A 21391-nucleotide genomic window follows, 5' to 3' on the forward strand; every position below is an offset into this window, starting at 1 on the left:
CCATCTGCATTCAGATGAGGACAGGGGACTGAGGCTGGGTTGGGGAGTGGGGGAGGGCACATTTGCCCCTGGCCCAAAGATCTGTGCAGGCTGGGAGGCTGGGATGGGCCCCCTGCCCCTGCCCCACAGGATTCTCCACCTCGGCTTCTCCTCCACAGGGGGGAGGGGGGAGGGTGACCCTCTGATCGAATTTCCCAAGGCAAAGCGCCTTTAGCAGCCCAGCTCCTCCCACCTCCTACCCAGCAAGGCTCCTGGCTCTGCACCCCAAGCCCCGCCAGTGAAGCCCTAAGACAGTGAGTGCCTCTCACGCATCAACGTCACCTGGAGAGTGTGCAAATGCAGATTCCTGCGCCCTAGCCCTGCCCCCCAGAGTCTTCTCCAGTAGGTCTGGGGTGGGGCCTGAAAGTTTGCATTTCTACCAAGCCTGCTAACTAGCCACACTGCTGCCGCCCTTGAGAGGCTCTGACCGAGATGCTTTTCCCCGGAGGCGCCCCTGCACTTGCCCCTCGATTAGAGCAGCGGCTGACTCCTCCCTCCGCTAAGGCGCCCCGGGGCCTCGGCCCAGCCTGGTCCTGCAGAGAATTCCCTGCTGCCGGCGTGGTCGGATCCTGAGACCTCCCAACTCAAGATTAAGTTGAGAGATTGTGCTGCCTTGTAGAGGGAAGGCTTTATTGGAATTTGAACCAGAACTGGAGCGACTCTAGTCCAAAGAATCCTGGGGGATCTTGATAAAGATCCGACCCCCCGCCCCACGTGCCCCCCAGACACAGACCTCCCGTATAAACACTCTTCTGGAGTCGCTCAATATATAGATGAGCAAAGGGAGTCACAGAGAGGGCAAGTGACTTGTCCTAGGGCACACAGCACATTACAGCAGCGGCTGGGTGAGAACCCAGGCTCCCTTCAGCACCGGGTGGGTCCCGCCCTCTGCACCTCGCTGCTTTTTCTGAGCTTCAAGGGGTGCCCCTCTCTTTCTGCCCCTTTCTCCCATCCCCTGCCTCCTTTCTGGTGACCGCAGCTGGGCCCTGGCATTTTTAGCCGAAGCCGAAATGGAGCCTCAAGGGACTGTAATCTTGCAAAAGGGAGAAAAGTGGAGGAAGGGGCAGGGAAACAAGGGGAAGAGATGAAAACCTCATGGCAGGAAGGGAGTAGGGAATGGGAAGCCACGGAACGGGGGGGGGGGGGGGGGCCAAGAAGCGGGGGCGGGGCTTCTCCGGGGACCTGCCCACGTGCACCATCACCCCTGCCTTTGACTGGGGAGAGCTCCCATGGGAGCCCCAGAAACCACAAACCCTCTGAGGCCTTAGAAGAGCCTGCCTCTGCCCTCCCTCGGCGACAGCTCTGTGCTCCAGACCCGGGTGTACCCGGTGGGGGCGGGGAGCTGGTTGGCCAGCTGCTGAGTTAGTTCAAGCTTCCTGCTCCTGGACTCGGGTTTCTGCTGCCAGCCCCAAGCCAGCCGGTGGGACTGGAGCTGGGGTGTGGACCAGGGGTAGACCGCTGCCCGGACCTGCCCTCCCAGGCCGGCTCCAGGAGGCACTGGGGCCCAGCTGGGCCAGGTGAGGCTAACAGCTGGGAGAGCTGTCCTGGCACCAAGGATCCCGCCAGGGGGAAGGCGAGTCAGTGGGGGCAGGGCTCCTGGAATCCGGATCAGCAGGTCGAGCTGGAGGCCCTCCACCCCCATGTCACCCGGAGAAAAACCGGACCCACTTCCTGACACCTTCATCCTGCAGCCACCAGTTTTCCACCCGGTGAGCAGCCACTGTGGTCTGGAATCTCCAGGTTTCGGGGCTCCCCCCACCCCAGCGGGGCCCAGACTCCCCGGCGGTGGGTGGAGAGGCCTTTAATCTTGGGCCCTTCTCCCCCTGCACCTGCCCACGGACTCTGGAAGGCCCTCCTGAGCTTAGCAAAGTAGCTGACCAGCTAATTCCCATTTGGGTGGGAACGATCGTTGAGCTCACAGGGTCCTCACATTTTAAAAGCAGTAGAGCCTGCCGGGAGTCAGTGCTGTGCTCCTGCTGCAAGACAGGGGGCTGGGAGGCTCTGGGCTCCGGGGTCGTACCCCTGGGGGGAGCCACTGAGTACCTAGGGTACTCTCCTCTCCAGCCTGGAAGAGAGTCAGGTTATCCAACTCAGGGATGGCCGTGGGGGTCCCCTCACTTCCTCCTCTTGCTCAGTGCCCTCACAGATTTTCTATTTTTTTGTTTTCCTTTTAAATGTTTGCTTATTTTGAGGTGGGGAGGGGCAGAGACTGAGGGAGAGAGAGAATCCCAAGCAGGCTCCATGCTGTTAGCACGGAACCCAACACAGGGCTCGATCTCACGAACCATGAGATCATGACGCAGGTGGAAACCAAGAGTGGGGCGCTTAACCAGCTGAGCCACCCAGGCGCCCCCATGCAGATTTTCTGAAGTCTGGCCCTGCTTTACGGAAGGCTGACCGCTCAGCACACTCCGCCCTCCCCTCACTGAGCACTAATTACCACTTTCTCTTTACTTGGCCCTCTCCCCCCAGGAGAGCTGCATCAGGTCCCTAGTTATAGGCCAGGCCCAGAGCCTGGGAAGTGGGAGGGACGGAGGTGCTGAGCCCGGTCAGCTGTGGGCCCTCTGGAGCCTGTGGGGCTCCAGCAGCCTGAGTAGCGGGGTGCAGCCGCTGCCCAGGTCACGACCACTCCTCTCTTTGCACGCTGCCAGCTCCTGCCTGGAGGGCAGCACTGTTGGGGCTCAGCTCCTTCTAGATGGTTCGGGCTTCTTTTTTTTTTTTTTTATTTTATTTTTTTATTTTTTTTTTTTTCAACGTTTATTTATTTTTGGGACAGAGAGAGACAGAGCATGAACGGGGGAGGGACAGAGAGAGAGGGAGACACAGAATCGGAAACAGGCTCCAGGCTCTGAGCCATCAGCCCAGAGCCTGATGCGGGGCTCGAACTCACGGACCGTGAGATCGTGACCTGGCTGAAGTCGGACGCTTAACCGACTGCGCCACCCAGGCGCCCCAAGATGGTTCGGGCTTCTAAAGGCTCCTGCGAGCTGGAGAACACACGTATGCCCACGTGTAGCCGCTACATGTTCACATTCGTTCTGCAGACACCTATTCAGAGCCCATGCTGTGCCCCGCCAGGCGCTGAGCACAGAAGGGGAAGACAGGGCTTCAGTTTTGAGTGGCCTGGGCCTCCCAGGCCCCTGGTCTCCCTTTAAGCCAGCCAACCACCAAGCCAGCCATGCGAGTGAAGTGTGCTGGGAACAGCAGGGAAGGGAAGGGAAAACTCGGGCGCCATAGTGGACAATGCTCGGAGAAGGTGTCGGAGAACCTGGAAAGTCAAGTTGGATTTCACAGCGTGGAGGGAGAGCACAGGAAGCAGGCCCGAAAAGGTAGGGACCGGTAAACGTGTGTGGTATGTTTTAGGAATTCCGCACAGCTTCTGTGTGGGGAAAGGTGAGCCTGGGAAGGAAGGCTGGGCCACCACTGGGTATCTCTCCAGGCGTCTACATCAAGGTCCCAACTTGTCCATCCCTCTGCCCGCCCAACCGCCCCCATTTTCTGGGCTCTGGCCAGTAAACGGTCCTCGAGAAACCTCAGTACCAGGCTTCTAGAGGCCAAGATGGCACCCAGTGGACAGCAAGCCTCGCTTGGGCTTGTGCCCAAGGAGCCCGGGAGAGGGGCAGGGCTGGTGCTCCAAGGGGGCGATGAAACTGAACTCGGCCTCCCCAGGGCAACGTGGCTTTGACATGTGAAGGTCCAGGAAAGGGGAGAAGGTGGAAGAGAACAGACCTTTCAGAGAAAACTGATTTTTTTCCCCATGAGGGCGGTTTCTGTTTGGGGCCGGAGAGTCGAGTCGTCTCGTTCCTCTTCTCCCCCCACCCACCTGGTCCTAGTAAAGCCCTCTCTCCAACCCTGTACGGATAGGTCTCTCCCCCTTGTTCAGGTGGTTCCTTACGTGACGACAATTTTCGGCGGCCTGCGCGCAGGCAAGATGGTCACGCTCCAGGGAATGGTCCCTCTCGACGCACGCAGGTGAGGGCGTGCTCCGTGGGGAGCTGGCGGCCCCTCTCTGCCTTCGGGGTCCCTGGGGGTCTCTGACCAGGGGTGCCCACCAGGTTCCAGGTAGACTTCCAGTGCGGCTGCAGCGTGCATCCCCGGCCGGACATCGCCATCCACTTCAACCCTCGCTTCCACACCACCAAGCCCCACGTCATCTGCAACACCCTGTACCTCGAGCGCTGGCAGGCCGAGGCCCGGTGGCCCCGCCTGGGCCTGCAGAGAGGAGCCAGCTTCCTCATCCTCTTTCTCTTCGGAAATGAGGAAATGAAGGTGAGGGGGGAGGGGGTGGGCCTCGGGGCCTAGAACCTGCTAGACACGGCGATGCCCTTCCGCTCCTCCTTCCTTCAGCTGGATGCCTCGGGTCACTGCGTTGAGGGGCATTGCCGGGAGGGCTTGAGAACCAAGAGGCCCAAGCAGCCGCCAAGCCCAGTTCCAAGCTGCCCCTGGGCCCACACGGCCTGGTACACGGGGCAGCAAGAAGGCCCTGCCGTGCCTGGCCCTCAGGGGGCGCCACCGCCACGGTCATAGCAAGTACCTGGAGAGAGCCTGCGCTGTGCAGGACTCTGCTCCAGCCCTTCGATATCAGCTCACTGAATCCTCACCGCGTCTCTGATGAGGTGGGTCCCCACCAGGGAGGGGAGCGGAGCAGGGGCAGAGCGGGCAGGGGGCAGGGAGAGAGAGCTCCACCTCGAGGCTTTCACCGCTGATGTGAACTCCTGCCAGAAAGATGCCAGGACCTTGACCTCCCCGGGGAAAAGGGGGGCTGGGGGGAGCCAGCAGTGGACGGAGGGCCCTGGGGTGTAGGGGTCACGCGGCCTCCTGGACCTCTACTTCCTCACCTGTGGATGGGGCTGCTGGGGCCACTAGGGCAAATGAGGAACAGCATGGGGAAAGTGCTGTGTCCCAGGCAGAGGGGCACAGAGGGACAGTGAGAGGTGCATTGGTTCCAAGGCCAGGTCTGCCGCCCGCCAGCTGTGCAACCTCGGGAAGTTCATATAAGCTCCCCAAACCCTTGGGCACCTCGTCTGTAAATCGTGCCTGTCTCTTAGAGCTGGTCTCAAGTTAAATGAGGGACATTCCAGGTGAGGGTGCCCACCGTGGCCTGGCACGTATCAATTCAGTGTGCATTCAGGGCTGCTGTGCTGTCTGTCTGTCCCTCCAGGTGAGCGTGAACGGACAGCACTTTCTTCAATACCGCTACCGGCTCCCGCTGTCCCGTGTGGACACCCTGGGCATATTTGGTGACATCTTGGTGGAGGCCGTTGGGTTCCTGAACATCAGCGTGAGTTCCCTTGGGGCCAACGTACATCCAAGGGGATGCCTAGACAGGCCCAGGTCCCCCTGCCGCCCCAGACAGGCCCTGTCACACCAGTTACAACCAAGGCGGAAGGGGGCCATCAAGGTGTGGGATGCGAGCGGGATGAGAAGGGGACCACAGAAGGGGACCCAAGAGCAATGGCCAGGAAATGAATCACTCGGACACTTGGCACCATGGGGCCCAAACAGCAGCTAGCTATGCCATTCGCACCCGAGGAGCTTGTTAAAAATGCAGATTCCGAGGGGCACCTGGGCGGTTCAGTCGGTTAAACGTCCGATGCCGGCTCAGGTCACGATCTCGCAGTTTGTGAGTTCGAGCCCTGGGTCGGGCTCTGTGCTCACGGCTCGGAGCCCGGAGCCTGCTTCACCTTCTGTGTCTCCCTCTCTCGCTGCCCCTCCCCTGCCCGCGCTCTGTCCTTCTCTCTAAAAACATAAGTAAACATTAAAAAAATAAATTAAAATCCCGTGTGTTGCTTTTTCTCTTTCCTGACAGCCATTTGCAGAGGGCAGCATTGAGTATCCGGTCGGATATGTGAGTCTCTGGAGAGCAAGGTCGGCCCTGGCGGTTCCAGCCACACTCGCTGAGCCACTGAGCTCCCTCCTCCCCCCTGGCCTGACCTGGTTGATAAGAGCCAGCTGCCCCTTCCGTCCCTGCGCAGTTGCCATGGATACCGCTGGCCCCACTCCAATCCCAAGCCAGCCTGGCCTTTCCTCTCCCAGCCCAAGCTGGGGTGGCTTGGGAAGATGGGTGGGGTAGGCTGGCTGCCCAGTATGGCCATCAGAAGATCCCTCTGGGGGGCGGTGGGGGGGGGGTGCTTTCTGTTCCCAACCTGGGGAGGAAGCTGGGGTTGGCCTGCAGGACAGAAGGGGAGATGAGGCCCAAGGCCACACAATAAGTGAATGACAGACCCTCTCTCCGGTTCCTCCCCATTTTCCCAGAGCTGATGTGTGAATCCAAGAGGGCCCCCCTGGGGCTCCGATCATTCACCTGCATTGTCTTTAGAGAGATAAACCCCAAATGCCCTCAATTCTTAATAACAATATTAGGAGGCTCTCTCCCACTGAGCAAACACCATATGATCTCCATGCCCCCTCTCTTCCCTTGACAGCCCTTCCTGCTGAAGAGCCCCAGCCTGGTGAGTGACCTCCCGCCTGGGTCTGGTGGAGGTGTCGTCCTGGGAGGGCACCCCCCCTACCCCCACCCCCCACCCCCCACCCCCCCGTGGGAAATGGCCTCAGCACCAAAGTCTCCCCTTCCTTTATAGAAGAAACCTGTGGGCTGCGGGTGGGCCAGGCTTCTTCCTGCTGAAGCTCCCACTTCTTGTCTTTTCTCCATTGATTCTGCACACAATTATTTGATACTCTTCTGTGCCAGGCCCGGTGCCAGGCTCTAGGATAGAGGGACTAGCCAGTCTCAGCCCTCCAATGGATCGCAGGCTGGTGGGGGAGACAGAGCAGTGAACAGGCCATCACAATTCAGGGTGCAGCGCTGGGGGACATACCTGGTGCTCGGGCCCCGGGAGAGGGGGGTGGCCACAGAGCTCTACCCTGAAGGGCCAGGGAGAGTCGAGCGCAGGAGACCACGCATGCAATAGGCGTTTAATAAATGAGCAAAGCTGAGTCTTCTCCTGGCTGCAGGTCTGACGTCAGACTTCCCCCGCTCCAGGGCTCCACGGCCCCTGGGGGGCGCCAGCCCTCCCCAAGCCCCTCTATGTGTCCCTTCTCACTTATCTCCGTCCCCCTACAGGAGGTGCCCTGCTCTCGGGCCCTTCCCAAGGGTCTCTGGCCGGGACAGGTGATCGTACTGCGGGGGCTGGTCTTGCCAGAGCCAAAGGAGTAAGTATGCAGATGGGAGGGAGAGAGAAGCAGCTCTGAGCCACGCACGAGCTTTGCAAGGATTTCCTCTTTCGTCTCCACCACCACCGCTCAATCGCCGAGTCTGTGGTTGGGACAGGTGCTCAGGCTGCCTCCACGGCCCCGACAGCCCCAGTGCTGGGAGTATCTTCCCCGCCGGTACATCCGGGCGGGCCAACCAGCCTCTCGTCGCAGGTCCCAGCTGGGACTTCGGGAAAGGTCCTTTAAAGGCTCAGGCTGAGACCCAGAGGGCAAACTCCACCTCCCAGGGCGCCCCTGAGAGGAGGCATTGGGAGCTTGGGGCGACACACGGACCACACGGACGCTGCCTGACCTCTCCGACAGGGGGCGCTCCTGCTCCATTCCCTAAACCCCAGGGCTCCGAGCCAGACTAGTCTTTTCTTCCTTTCTCCCCTCCTTTCCTCCTTCTTGCTGGAATCACGCTGGATTCCCTGACTTTTCCGGGCCAGATCCCCCGGGTTTGACTTCTGCGGAGGACACTTCCTCCCTGTGCCCCCTCAAGGCAGTTTCTTTTCCCTTCTGGGCTTCAATTTCCTTGTCTGTAAAAAGTGGTCATGATACTGCCAGCTTCAGGGGTGGGTGCAGGCTTAGAATTGTGCCAAGCACATAGTAAGGGCTCCACAAATGTGGTAGTGGCACAGTTACCTCCGCGGAGGGGCAGGAGAGGAAGGAGCGTGCCCCGTATTCTCCCTTTATGTTTTGGTTTTGGTTTTTAAAGCACTGACCTCACTAGACTGTTGCCCTGCACGCTCTTGATCAGGCCTGCGAGCTCTGGGACAGGCTGGCAACACAGCCCTGGAGGGCACCGACCTCCACAGCCTGGCACAACTGGGTTGGAATCCTGGTTTTGCCTCCTATAAACTATGTGCTCTTGGGGAAGTCACTACACCTCTCTGAGGCTGGAGTCCCGAGTTTCCCCATCAGAAGTAAAAGAGAAAGATCGTCTCCGTCGTAAAGGGAAAATGAAAAAGTTCCCAGCGATAGGAGGAACACCCTCCCCAACAAAACTTGGAGACACGACACCAGCTTTACATCCTAGCTCAAAGTCTAATGGTCATTTTTTTTTTTTTTTTTTGAGATTTAATGATCTATGTTAATTTTTTATCTTTTTTGAATCCAAATATATATTTTTTTCAGGAGTAGAATTTAGTGATTCATCACTTACATCTCCCTTACATATAACACCCAGTGATCATCCCAACCAGGGCCCTCCCTAATGCCCCTCACCCCCTCACCCCCTCAGCCCATCCCCCCACCCAACACCCCACCAGCAACCCTCAGTTTGTTCTGTATTTAGGAGTCTCTTGTGGTTCGTCTCCCTCTCTGGTTTTATATTATTTTTGCTTCGCTTCCCTTACGTTCATCTGTTTTGTATCTTAGATTCCACATATGAATGAAATCATATGATATTTGCCTTTCTCTGACTTATTTCACTTCGCATAATGCACTTTAGTTCCATCCACGTCGTTGCGAATGGCAAGATTTCATTCTTTTTCATTGTCGAGTAATATTCCATTGAATATATATACCACATCTTCTTTCTCCATTCATCAGTTGATGGGCACTTGGGCACGTCCCATGCTTCGGCTATTGTCGCTAGTGCTGCTATAAACATTGGGGTGCATGTGCCCCGTCGAAACAGCACACCTGTATCCTTTGGATAAATACCTAGCAATGCAATTGCTGGGTCGTAGGGTAGTTCTATTTTTAACTTTTTGAGGAACCTCCATTTTGTTTTCCAGAGTGGCTGCACCAGTTTGCATTCCCACCAGCCGTGCAAAAGACATCCTCTCTCTCCGCCTCCTCGCCAACATCTGTCGTTGCCTGAGTTGTTAACGTTAGCCACTCTGACAGGTGTGAGGTGGTATCTCATCGTGGTTTTGATTTGTGTTTCCCTGATGATGCATGATGTGGAGCATTTTTTCATGTCGGTTGGCCATCTGGATGTCTTCTTTGGAGAAGTGTCTATTCATGTCTTTGGCCCCTTTCTTCACTAGATTATTTGGTCTTGGGGTGTTGAGTTTGAGAAGTTCTTTATAGATTTTGGATACTAACCCCTTATCTGCATGTCGTTTGCAAATATCTTCTCCCGTTCTGTTGGTCGCCTTTTAGTTTTGTTGACTATTTCCTTTGCTGTGCAGAAGCTTTTTATCTTGATGTGGTCCCAATAGTTCATTTTTGCTTTTGTTTCCCCTGCCTCTGGAGACATGTCAAGAAGTTTCTGCAGCCGAGGTCAAAGAAGTTGTTGCCTGTTTTCTTGTCTAGGATTTTGATGGCTTCCTGTCTTATGTTTAGGTCTTTCATCCATTTTGAGTTTATTTTTGTGTCTGGTGTAAGAAAAGGGTCCAGGTTCATTTCTCTGCTTGTCGCTGTCCAGTTCTCCCAACACCATTTGCTGAAGAGACGGTCTTTTTTCCATTGGATCTTCTTTCCTGCTTTGTCAAAGATTAGTTGGCCATACTTTTGTGGGTCCATTTCTGGGTTCTCTATTCTGTTCCATGGATCTGGGTGTTTTTGTGCCAGTACCATACTGTCTTGATGATTACAGCTTTGTAATACAGCTTGAAGTCCGGGATTGTGATGTCTCCAGCTTTGGTTTTCTTTTTCAGGATTGCTTTGGCTATTCGGGGTTTTTCTGGTTCCATCCAAATTTTAGGATTGTTTGTTCTAGCTCTGTGATGAATGCTCGTGCTATTTTGGTAGGAATTGCATTGAATATGTAGATTGCTTTGGGTAGTATCGGTATGTTAACAATATTTGTTCTTTCAATCCATAAGCATGGAATGTTTTTCCATTTCTTTGTATCATCTTCAATTTCTTTCAACAGCCTGGACATTTCTCCAGGCCACTTCAGCCATGGGCCGCCCACATCAAGACATAACACGGTGCCTGGCATTTAGCAAGCCTGCAACAAATGTTGGCTGTTACTGTTGTTTTCTGGAAGCGACCGTGGCTTGAATCGGACAGAGAGAGGAGGAGTTAGAGGGCATGGAACTCGCCTGCGTTAAACATCTGTCCTTTCCTCTCCAGCCCTCCCCCCAATCACTGAGGCTGTGGGGGGGTGGCTACAGCTGCTAAGAGGTTCCACAGAACTTCTCTAGGTGTCTGTTGGGGGGGAGCCTGTTACCCGGCCTGGGGCTGTGCTGGACAGGGCCAAGCTGGGGTGGGAACGCTGAATTCTTAGGCCAATGGGAAGACAAAGACTTTTCTGGGGAAGCACAGGGGCAAGGGTTTGGGGCTGGAGGCAGGGTCCCTGCCTTCCAAGCTTCTTCCCAGTGGTGAGCCCTTGCCGGCCCCCACCCAAGGCTGGAAATGTACGGGGCGTCCTCCTGGCCCAGGTCCAGCAGGATCCCTTTTCCACACGTTGCCCTCCCACGGGCATCCTGGCCTCCCAACTGTCAACCGCCTCCTGCTAAGGGGTCAGTCACCAGCAGCTTCGGGGGTTTTGTTTCAAAGGTGACTTTGGAAGCTCCCAAGACACGAGACAGAATCTGGCTCCCCTGTGAGGGGCAGACGCCAGGCAGCAGGAAGCCCCCCCAGATCTGGCGTCCTACATTGTTCGCATCGCAGCCCAAAGCCCCACAGCTCTTACCAGTACCAGAGTCAGTCTCGGAACTTCTTGTCCCCGTCGGTTATATGCGCCGATGAGCCTCCAGGCACAGGATTTCTGAGAGGACTCCGGAGAAGCTAACAGTAGGCGGTAAGACACCTCCTGTGTGCCGCGTACTTCTAGATCTCCCGTCCCTTATCTCCTTTGTTCCTATCGGTGGCCCTATGAGATAGGTATTGTATTACATAGCGGTATTTTTAATTTTATTTTTATTATTATTTTTTTAATGCTTATTTATTTTTGAGAGAGAGAGAGAGAGAGAGAGACAGAACGGGAGCAGGGAAGGGGCAGAGAGAGAGAGGGAGACCCAGAATCCGAAGCAGGCTCCAGGCTCTGTCAGCACGGTGCCCGACGCGGGGCTCGAACCCACGGACTGTGAGGTCATGACCTGAGCTGAAGTCAGACACTCAACCGACTGAGCCCCCCCCCAGGCGCCCCCATAGTAGTATTTTCTAAACAATAGATGGGATTCGCGTGCTTATTACGTGCCAGGTCCCGTTCTCACACTTTACCTGTGTTAACTCAGTTCTCACAACTCGCGAGGCAGGTACGGTACTCTTCTCCCCACTTTACAGATGAGGAGACTGAGGCACAGAGACAGTGCCTTGCCCAAGCTCGCAGGACTAGAAAGTACCAGAGCAGAGCTGAAGCCAGGTAGCCTGGCTCTAACCCCTATAGCTATTTTCAAAACACTTAAGGCAACACCTGCCGTTTGGTAAATACTGGTAAATACTGGCGACTACTGATACGACGATCCCCATCTTGCCGGAGGGGAAATGAGGCTCCGACAAGGTCATGTGCTCCCCCGTGGTCCCCGGGCCCGTGGCTGCAGGTGTGCTCAGGTGTCCCCACCCCTCTGAGCCGCCGAACCTTCCAGCTGCTCTCCCACATCCGCCCCTCCCCTCAGGATCCGGCAGCCACAGTTCAGGGGCGGCCCCTTCTCCGACCCCCCTCTTGCAGCCTCACGCTGAGCCTGCGGGACGAGGCGGCTCACGTTCCTGTGACGCTCAGGGCTTCCTTCGCAGACAGAACTCTGGCCTGGATCGCGCCCTGGGGGTGCAAGAAGCTGATCTCGGCCCCCTTCCTGTTCTACCCCCGGCGATTTTTTGAGGTCAGTCGGAGCCGAGCGGCCTCATCCCGTCTGGTGGGAGCCAAAAGCTGCATTCCCGTGGGGAGCCCAGGGGTGCGTCCTGGGGAGGGGTGGAGGATGCGGGGCTGGGGCCAGAGCCTGCCAGAGAAAACATCTGTGCCACGGCTCTTAACCCCCTACTCCCCAGACGCGGATTTAATTAATCGGGGCTGCCCCTGGCATTAGTGGTATATATTTTTTTTAGATGAAATTTATTGTCAAACTGGTTTCCATACGACCCCCAGTGCTCATCGCGACAGGCGCCCTCCTCCATGCCCATCACCCTCATTGGTGTTGTTGTTTTTTTTTTATTTTTTTTTAAACGTTTATTTATTTTTGAGACAGAGAGAGACAGAGAACGAACAGGGGAGGGGCAGAGAGAGAGGGAGACACAGAATCCGAAACGGGCTCCGGGCTCTGAGCGGTCAGCACAGAGCCCGACGCGGGGCTCGAACTCACGGACCGTGAGATCATGACCTGAGCCGAAGTCGGACGCTTAACCGACCGAGCCACCCAGGCGCCCCTCACTGGTGTTATTTAAAAAAAGAAAAAGCCCCCGTAATGACTCCAAAGTGCAGCCAGGGTTGAGCCCACTGCTCGAGGGCACGCAGCCGGCACAGAGGGTGAAACTGAGGCCCAGGGCTGAGACGATCCTTGTGGAAAGGTCACAGTGATCTGGTGGCAAGCGGGGCACCCAGTCCTGCCCTTTCCCACCACCAGGCGCCCTACGGTTCCCGTCTTTGTGACCTCTGAGCGGAGGGCTTGCTGGGCGGGGCATCGGGCAGGCAGTGCGCCTGGGAGCCTGCAGGGCCCTCCTGTCCTTTTCCAGGTGCTGCTCCTGTGCCAGGAGGGAGGGCTGAAGCTGGCGCTCAACGGGCAGGGCCTGGGGGCCACCAGCGTGCACCAGCAGGTCCTGGAGCAGCTGCGGGAGTTCCGGATCAGTGGCAGCGTCCAGCTCTACTGTGTCCACTGCTGAGGAGTGAGCCAGGGGCCCCGCCAGGGAAGAGAAGGACCAGCCCACGCCCGGCACCCCTCGATGTGGCTCCGCTCTCCTCCCTTCGATACACTGTGCGCCTGTCACCCCTCCACCCCCCGCTTTCGGAGGCCCCAGCCTGGGATTGGCACCCCCTGTGTGCACTCACATCTCATCCACAAGCACTCGGTCCCGGGGCCACGCTGTGTGCAAGGAAGGCTAAAAATGGCTCTCCAGCGGGATGGCCGTGTGCCCGGCCACGGTGCTACTGCTGTGATTCCTGGTATATGTGGGGCGTTCGTGGTATGTCTGTTTATACCATCTGATTCTGTAGTGGCCTCCACTTCCGATGCTATTTTTCCTTGTATTTTCAGCTTGCCTGCTTGCTGTCGGGTTGATGAAATCTTTATCACCCTGCCTACCTTTTTTCTCCAAAACCCTCTCTTGTGTCACTGCTTTGTCATCCTACCTCCCGTCATCCCTCCCCTAACCCCAGCCACCCGAGGATCTGTTTTCCACTCCTACGTGTGGCCTGTTTTGGAAATGCCGTTATCAATGGAATCCTACAGTATCCGACCTCTTGAATCTGGTTCCTTTCGTTGTGCATCATCGTTTTAGCTCCATCTAAGTAGCTGTCTGCATCAGGGACCAGTTCTCTTTGTTACTCAACAGTATTCCATCGTGCCACAATTCATTTACCGACCGACCCATCGAAGAACACGGGTGGTTCCAGGTTTGGGCAGTCATGAGTAGAGCGCTACTAAAAACGGTTGTGTACAAGTCTTTGATGAACATGAGCTGTAATTTCTCTAGGGGAGGTACCAGGTAGTGCGATTTCTGGATCATACGACAGAGGCACCTTTATCAGACACCGCCCAACGGTTTTCCAGAGTTATTTCAGAGCGGCTGTGCCATTTTGCATTCCCACCAGCAACGTGGGAAACTTCTAGCGGTTTTGCATCCTCGTACTTGTGATTGTCAGTGGGTCTTTTTTTGTTTGTTTGGGTTTGGTTTTTGTTTTTTAATTTTTTTAATGTTTATTTATTTTTGAGAGAGGGAGACACACACACACACACAGAGCGGGAGCGGGGAAGAGGCAGAGAGAGAGGGAGGCACAGAATCCAAAGTAGGTTCGAGTAGGTGTGGCAGCACAGAGCCCGATGCGGGGCTCGAACTCGCGAACCGTGAGATCATGACCTGAGCCGAAGTCGGACGCTCAACCGACTGCGCCACCCAGGCGCCCCTAGAGTTTTGTTATTTTAGCTATCCTCATCTGTGTGAGGGGGATGTCATTGGCGGTTTTCATTTGCATTTCGCTAATGGCTGAAGATGCTGAGCCTTTTTTTATATGCTGATTTGCCATCCATGTAGTCTCTGGTTCAGTGCCTGTTCTCTCCTTTGCTGTCGTTGTTGTTATTTTTTTCTAAGTAATCTTTACACCCGACGTGGGGCTCAAAGCTACCACCCCGAGATCAAGAGTCACGTGCTCCGCCGACTGAGCCAGCCAAGCGCCCCTCTTTTCTCCATGTTTTAACTGAGTCGTTGGCCTTTTTACCCTTGACTTTGAAGGGTTCTTTATACAAGCTGGCTAGAAGTCCTTTGTCAAATATGCTATTTGTAAAGAATTTCTCCCCATCTTAGCTTGTCTTTTCATTTGGTTTCTTCCACCGAGTATCTGAGTTTTGGTGAAGTCCAGTTCAACAATTTTTTCTTTTACGGATTATCCTTTTGGTATCCTAGCTACAAACTCTTTGCCTAGTGAGAATTTCTCCTTTGTCTCCCTCTGAAAGCTGTATACTTTTGTGAAGTCATGAAATTGAACCAAGTAAATCCAGAGATCTAACAGGCTTTGTTAAACCATTCACGTAGGGCGAGCTCCCCATGTGGCAAGCAGAGAGGCGCTCCAAGGAGTTAAACAAAATGGAAGGTTCTTATTAGCAAGAAAGATTGGTCCAGGCAGGCCTGCTTTCTAGGGGAAAAGGCAAGGGGTCTTATCATGCAGATGACCTCATCTTTCTTTGGGGGTGGAGGACCCAGGTGCTCACCGATGCTGATGGAAAGAAAAATTTCCTGACTGGTTGAGGCCACGTTTCTGGGGGAGGCTGAAACTCCAATCAGATCGAGGATTGAGTCCCCGTTTGGGAACGCAATCTAAGCGACGCCATTTGGGGCCTGCCGTCTTCTTTTTGAGCAACCTCAATAAACCCAACTTAAATAAAAAGACTAGTCTGGAGGGGCGCCCGGCTGGCTCAGTTGGTAGAGTGTGCGACTCTTGATCTCGGGATTGTGAGTTTGAGCCCCACGTTGGGTGTAGAGATGACTTAAATAAATAAATAAATACTTAAAAAAAAAAAAAAAAGACTAGTTCGTGGAAAGTAAGAACATGACCATCAGGGCTCGTTCAATTATTTTATGAAATGATTAGAGAGAGCACCTTGTTTTCATTACTTACATATTAACAACCCTCTGTTAAAAGGGAAGTTTACGCTGAACTACATTCCAAAGCCATCTCCCCGACCAAGGCACGGATATTTTCCCAGGGAGATCGGCGACTCCCTCCCACAGCCGCTCTCTGACTGCACATTCCAGACATCCTGGGAGTCCTTAAAACATGCCAGTTCCTGGTGCTCACCCCAGATGGACGAAATCAGAATGTCTGGGTGTGGGGCCTGTGCCTCAGAATATTTTAGGAGCTCCCAGGAGATTCTGACATGCAGCTAGGATCGGGAATGACTGTTTCAGGCCCCGAAGACTCTGGACATTTCTGTACTTTTACATATGAAATTGCTCCAGGAAAGAAAAAGGCCCAGTGACCAGCCCACTGAGAGCAGGGCTTGAGGGATGGGACCCCAGCAGGGCGGAGATCGAGGGTAAGATAAAGTAGCAATGCCAGAGAAGAGGGGGACACCCCAAATTAGGGAGCCAAGCCCCTCAGGCATACCAAGAGCGGGAGGGAGAGTGGAGAATGTGCCAGACTCCAAGGGACAAGATCTATGCTGATGAGCCTCAGGTAGACCCCGTGACCTCTCTGGTCTTCAGTTCCTTCACTGTAGAATGAGGATAAGTCATTGCTCTGATCACCCCACGGGGCTGTGGGGCTCACGTGGGAGCAACCCTCTCAGCTTTCCAGCACTTTCCGACACATTTCATTCCTATAAAAACCCTGTGATGTATGTAACAGGATGAGGATGATGCAGGGCCGACCGGCCAAGTAATTTGTCAGAAGGTCACAGAGCGGGTCTCGGGGTCCTCGATTCAGGAACCAGCTCCTCCTGTCTCCTGGTCAGGAGCTGTCCACTGATTATCCTCTTGAACGTGGTTCCCAAGGCATAGAGCCCGAGTTCAAATCCTGCTGTCTCTATGAGCTTAGATGTCATGGCTTTGGGCAAATTCAGCGCATCCGCGTGGCAAGGTATGAACAGTTACATCAACCCAGTGGGATGGTTGTGAGTTGAGGAGTCAAAATTGCTTAAAATGCTGCGTGCTGACTTGGGACTCAATAAACGGTGGCTCTTGCCGGACGTGTGAGCCATCAAATGTCGCCCCTTCCCCCCCAACCCCCTCCCCCGGCATGAGCAGAACCAGGCGGATGGCCCCGTGCTCCCGGCCACTCAAGGACGTTCTCAACCAGGTCTCCAGGCATGGCGCTTGGCGCACCTCCTGGGAAGCCAGGGAGGTGAGAACGCGGGCCGCGTAAGCGATGTCTGACCCTGCTGCGCCTCTCACGGGGTCCCCTTGGCGCGGGGCCCAGATGCTAGAGTCTGGGAAAAGTGACCGGCGCTCCCATCCCCCAAGTCGTGGAGAAGGAGGGAGGGTCCCAGGACTACACGTGTGTCTGCTGCGCGCACGTTCATTAGATGTGTGTTCACGTGCCTGTGTGGTTGCGTTTCCGCACCTGTGTCGTCGTGACGCCATATGTCCCAGCATCTTTCCGACGTGTCCAAGCACCACTCCCAGAAGTCCCCGTGGAGTCCCTTCCCTCCTCGGAGGCTGACCCTCGAGCCCAGCACCACCACCCCCCCCCACCCGCTCGTGGTGTCCATGGCCACGGTGAGGCTCCTCCTTGGATTCCCCTCCTGGCCTCGGGATGCCATTCTCTCTTGGCTGGTGTCTTGACCGGCAGCTCGGGCAGGGAGCAGGATCTTGGGGCCGGTGGGGGGGGGGGGTCACACAGCTGGAGGCAGTGGGGCGGACGTCTGCCAGCCCGCCCTCCCATCCACACAACCTGAGGAGGAAGCATTATCGCCCCTTGTTCAAGTGCGGGAACCGGGGCTCCCGGACGGTGATGCCTGGCTCAAGGTCACTTGTGTGAAAAGGCTGAGCTGGGTCTCTCCTCTGCCCACGTCTCCCACCGGCTGCCCCCCGTGGCCCTGCCTTCCACACCCCAGTCCTTGCCGTCAGTGTTCCACCCAGGACACCCCAGCTGCAAGAATCCACACGTCCCCGCCTCCTCTTCCTTCTATGTTCCCGATCCCGGGAACGACATCGGCACTCTAACCCTTTATTCCAGGCTTTCCAGTCCCCAAAGAGGGCCATCCTAAGTCTTCCATTCCCCTCACACACCCCTTCCCTCCACCCACCCTCCACGTCCACCCCCACCACCTGTGTCCAGTCCCAAAGTCCAGTCAATGCTAACTCTAGAAGTTTCTCCTGAATTCACCTCCTCGTCCATCTCCCACCCCCTGAATTGGCTCGGGGCAGCCCTGGCCCGGCCTCTGTGACCCCCACAGCCTCCTGACCGCCCCCTGCTACCCCACATCCCGTCTCCCCAAATCCCACTGTGGCCTTCCCAAAGGGCCTCAGGGCACAGGGCATGCCCTTTGGGCAGCGGCTCCCAGGCCCTCCTGAGCGGCCCTTCCTCAGCCCTCCTCGCCCTCTGCCCCACCCGGGATGACTGAATGGCGTGCCCTCCTCCTCACCACAGAGCTGGCTCCTGCCTCCGCTCCCCTGCACATCTGGCTGTCTCTGCTTCCCATCACCTGCCCTCCTCCCCCTCGCCCCCCACACCAGACACCCCTCTCGGAGAAGCTGCCCCCCAGGGCCCCAGCCTGGCTCGGCTGCCACTCCCTGGGGTCCCCAGGCCCCTAGGACGTCCCTCTGCATGGATCATGTGTCGCTGGCATCCTCTGTGCCTGTCTGCACCTCCCCTGAGGCGGGATCCTGTATGCTGCCCCTCCCCCCTTCACCTCCAGGATCCGGTGAAGGGCCTGGTTTGGCATGGGGGGGCCCAGGGATGGTGAACACGAAGGGGCTACTCACCTCATCCCTAAATGCCTAAGCCCTCAGCTGGGGCGCTGTCAACAGGATCCCAAATCTGAGCTTGTTCCCTCCCTGGATGAGGAAACAGAGGGACACTGGGGACAGGACAGCTCCCTTCCAGAGCGAGGCCAGACAGCCTTCGCTTTTCCAGCTGATAAGTAAGACATGCTTTTCAGGAATGTTCCATTCCCGGGAATCAATGCACGAACCCCCGGCTTGTTCCTTTTCAGCTGCACGCCACTGAGCCCAAAAACCCACCCCGCCTGCAACTTCAAAGACACAGAAAGGCGGGGCTACTGGAACCTGATAGTTCACGGCCTAGGCAAGAAGGTTCTGGAACGGAGAGGAAAAGACTGCAGAAGGAAGAGGAGGGACAGAGGTGCTGTGGGGGGGTAAGAACGTTTGGCCGGAGCAGAGGCCGCATGATGGGGATCAGTTCACCTCCCAGAGACCGAAGGTGTCCCCCCCTACAGACACAGCATCAAGGCTCCTCTGTGGGCTGCGTGGGGGCAAGCGGGGCCCCTAAGGCCCAGACAGACACAGCTTCTCGAACAAGAATCCGGCTCCCTTCGTGTTTCACTCGCTGTGACTTCCCCTCCCTACAGGCCAGGCATGCAGTCAAGCCCTGGGGACACAGACAGGAGCTATCCACTCGGAAAAGACCTCATAGTCCGTCCCCCCGCCACCGCCTCCAGGGAAAAATAGGCTTTTATATAATAACGGCATGTTTCCACAAGTTTTCAAACCAGCAGCTGGTGCCCACTCTTCCCGAGCCCCGCAAAGCAGACCGAGGGAGCCAACCCCCAGCAGAGGTGCCCTTATACATCAAGAGGACCTCGGCGCAGACATCACCAAGCGGAGGCTGAGTAAGCCTGGCACCTGCTGATCGCCCGCCCCGCCTTCCATACGAACTCCGAGAATCTCACTCTTGGTTTCATTCTGCCCTGCTCAGAGCCCCTCGCTCACTCACCGGGCATTGAACCCAACTCGGAAGCCTGAGAGGTGACCGCGATGCACAGTCACACAGGGACCCCTCACACGCGGAAGCAGGAGAGAGATACTGCCCCTGGGAAGCATCCCTGACCCGAGGGAGGGCTGCATCCCGACTCCCACCTGCATATTTCATCAGCTTTGCTGGGGTAACAAACAAACCCCTCCCCACCCCCACCCCGCGTATCAGCAAACGCTTAGCTCTTCTCCTTCATGTAACCTGAGGGCTGTGGATCAGTGACGATTCTTCTGGGCTTAGCTGAGTTTGGCTCATCGAGTTCAGGCCTTCCACCACCAGGGGTTCATTCTGGTACCCCGGCTGAAGGGGCAGCCTCCAGCCGGGACGCGTCTTCCTTGGGACAAAGAGGCACAGGAGCTAAAGAAGCTGAGCCTAACCGGGGCACCTGGGTGGCACAGTCGGTAAAGCATCGGACTTCAGCTCAGGTCATGATCTCGCGGTTCGTGAGTTCGAGCCCCGCGTCGGGCTCTGTGCTGACAGCTCAGAGCCTGGAGCCTGCTTCGGATTCTGTGTCTCCCTGTAGCTCTCTGCCCCTCCCCTGCTCGTGCTCTGTCTCTCTCTCTGTGTCTCAAAAATAAATAAAAACATTAAAAAAGCTGAGCCTAACCATGCACGTTCCTATAAAACTGCTCAGACGTGGGAAACGTGTGCTCCTTTGCTCCCATTGGTCAAAGCAGACCACATGACCCAGCCCCCCAGCCCAAGGTCAATGAGGAACATGGTAATGCTCCAGTCACATGATAATGGCAAGGATGTGTAATCTATTACTGTGAGGGAGTGTAGTGGGGGGTGAAAGAATCCAATCCACAGCAGGGACACTCTTTCCACAACCGTTCAGGAACTGAGCTCTCAGGAAGTATTTGGTCAGAAGGGACTGGAGAGTGACAAGTGGGAGGCACTGCATCTACAGCAAAAGCACAGCAGATGGGATCTAGATTAGGTGCTTTGGGGCACAAAATGTGCACTATGTCCCCGGGAACATCTTTGGCAGAAAGTAACTAAACTACAGTGCATTAGACAGTGAGGATGTAATTAATACTCAACTCCCACTTGCTGTTCAAGAAGTCAAGAGATGGCAGTCCCAGGATTTGTCAGATGGTCTATGATGCCATCAAGCTCCCGGCCCCTGTCATCAGGTCCTTCTCAACAGCTACGGTATCAGCCCTCATGGAGGCAAAGCGGCTGCAGCAGCTCCGTATGTCACATTCTCACATGACAGCATCCAAAGGCAGAACAGACTTGTTTCTCATGAGTCTCTCTTTTCATCAGGGAGCAAAATCCTTCCCAGAAACCTTGCAGGCAGCCTGGCTATTCACAGAGATCATCACTATTTGAGGGAGGGGCCCATGTTGGTTGTCTAGACAAATCAGGGATTCTGGTAGGAAGAAGACTGGGAAGTGTAAGTAGACGGCTATTTAAGAAAACAACAGTGTCTTCCGTGGCTCTTGATTTAAAAAAAAAAAAAAAAAAAAGGATTCAAGAGTATCCACAGGCAAGAATGGCATTTAAACCCATCAGACTAACTCCTTCCAGAAGTTGGAAGCTGGGCTTCAAGCTGGGCTGCTTGAAGCGTTCATTTTACTCAGAGCTCTTTTCTCCGGTTTCCAAAGTCCAGTGTCTGGAAACAGTCATTCCGGGTGTTTTGCCAAGTTGCATAGCTACTCGTAACAAAGAGCTACCCGAAGCAGGTACTCCCTGAAATCCTCTTGGGTGTATGTTCTGGGTTTTGATAGTTCCAGCCTCGCGGATCCTGCTTTCCAACGTAGAGTCTAAAACGCGACATTTTTCCCTGGGTTGCAAACAGTGACCCGGGTTCTGTTGTCACACGCACCCACATGGGTCTCGGTCCGGTCGTGAGTTATACCGAGGAAACACGAGAAGTGTCCAGAACTAGTTTCGCTGATGCAAGATTGTGTTTGGCTTCCATTTTTACTCAGGGAATTCAGGTTGCTTTCATCTGGATCTCTCTGTGTAAGAGCCCAAATTAGGATCAAAGGCAATACAAGGATTCTGCCAAGTGTTCGATACATCCGTCCAACTATGCTTTGGGGAATAAGTGAAATAAACAAACATAGGACACATAGGATGGGTTTGCAGCCCTGCCGAATGCATTGCAAGCTGGAAAATCCCATTTGTAAACGTGGTTGTCTGCTAGATCTGATAATCCAGGCATCTCATTAG

At 55.5% G+C, this 21391-nt stretch overlaps 1 protein-coding gene across 2 annotated transcripts; it reads left to right on the forward strand.

The window, feature by feature from the left end:
* Window positions 1-1583: 1583 nt before the first annotated feature.
* Window positions 1584-13917, forward strand: LGALS12 (galectin 12). 2 transcript variants are annotated; one of them, XM_042905407.1, is made up of 9 exons: window positions 1584-1748; window positions 3923-4011; window positions 4095-4308; window positions 5201-5320; window positions 5849-5887; window positions 6465-6491; window positions 7103-7191; window positions 11801-11951; window positions 12799-13917. In XM_042905407.1, the coding sequence occupies exons 1-9, from the start codon at window positions 1680-1682 to the stop codon at window positions 12943-12945; spliced, it is 945 nt and encodes a 314-aa protein (XP_042761341.1). In that variant the 5' UTR covers window positions 1584-1679; the 3' UTR covers window positions 12946-13917. The 2 variants fall into 2 exon arrangements, with proteins under 2 accessions (XP_042761341.1, XP_042761340.1); XM_042905406.1 differs by lacking the exon at window positions 6465-6491 and having other exon boundaries at window positions 1624-1748.
* The last annotated feature ends 7474 nt before the right edge of the window (window positions 13918-21391 follow it).

The sequence above is a fragment of the Panthera leo genome, chromosome D1, assembly GCF_018350215.1.
Source record: "Panthera leo isolate Ple1 chromosome D1, P.leo_Ple1_pat1.1, whole genome shotgun sequence".
Lineage (NCBI taxonomy): Eukaryota > Metazoa > Chordata > Mammalia > Carnivora > Felidae > Panthera > Panthera leo.

What these genes read in the sequence shown, in the direction of transcription:
- LGALS12 (XM_042905407.1), top strand. Translation starts at nt 1,680, where the DNA reads ATGTCACCCGGAGAAAAACCGGACCCACTTCCTGACACCTTCATCCTG. An exon ending in TCGGAAATGAGGAAATGAAG is followed by an intron (nt 4,309 to 5,200) that starts GTGAGGGGGGAG and finishes CTGTCCCTCCAG; the next exon opens with GTGAGCGTGAACGGACAGCA. An exon ending in GTCTTGCCAGAGCCAAAGGA is followed by an intron (nt 7,192 to 11,800) that starts GTAAGTATGCAG and finishes CCCCTCTTGCAG; the next exon opens with CCTCACGCTGAGCCTGCGGG.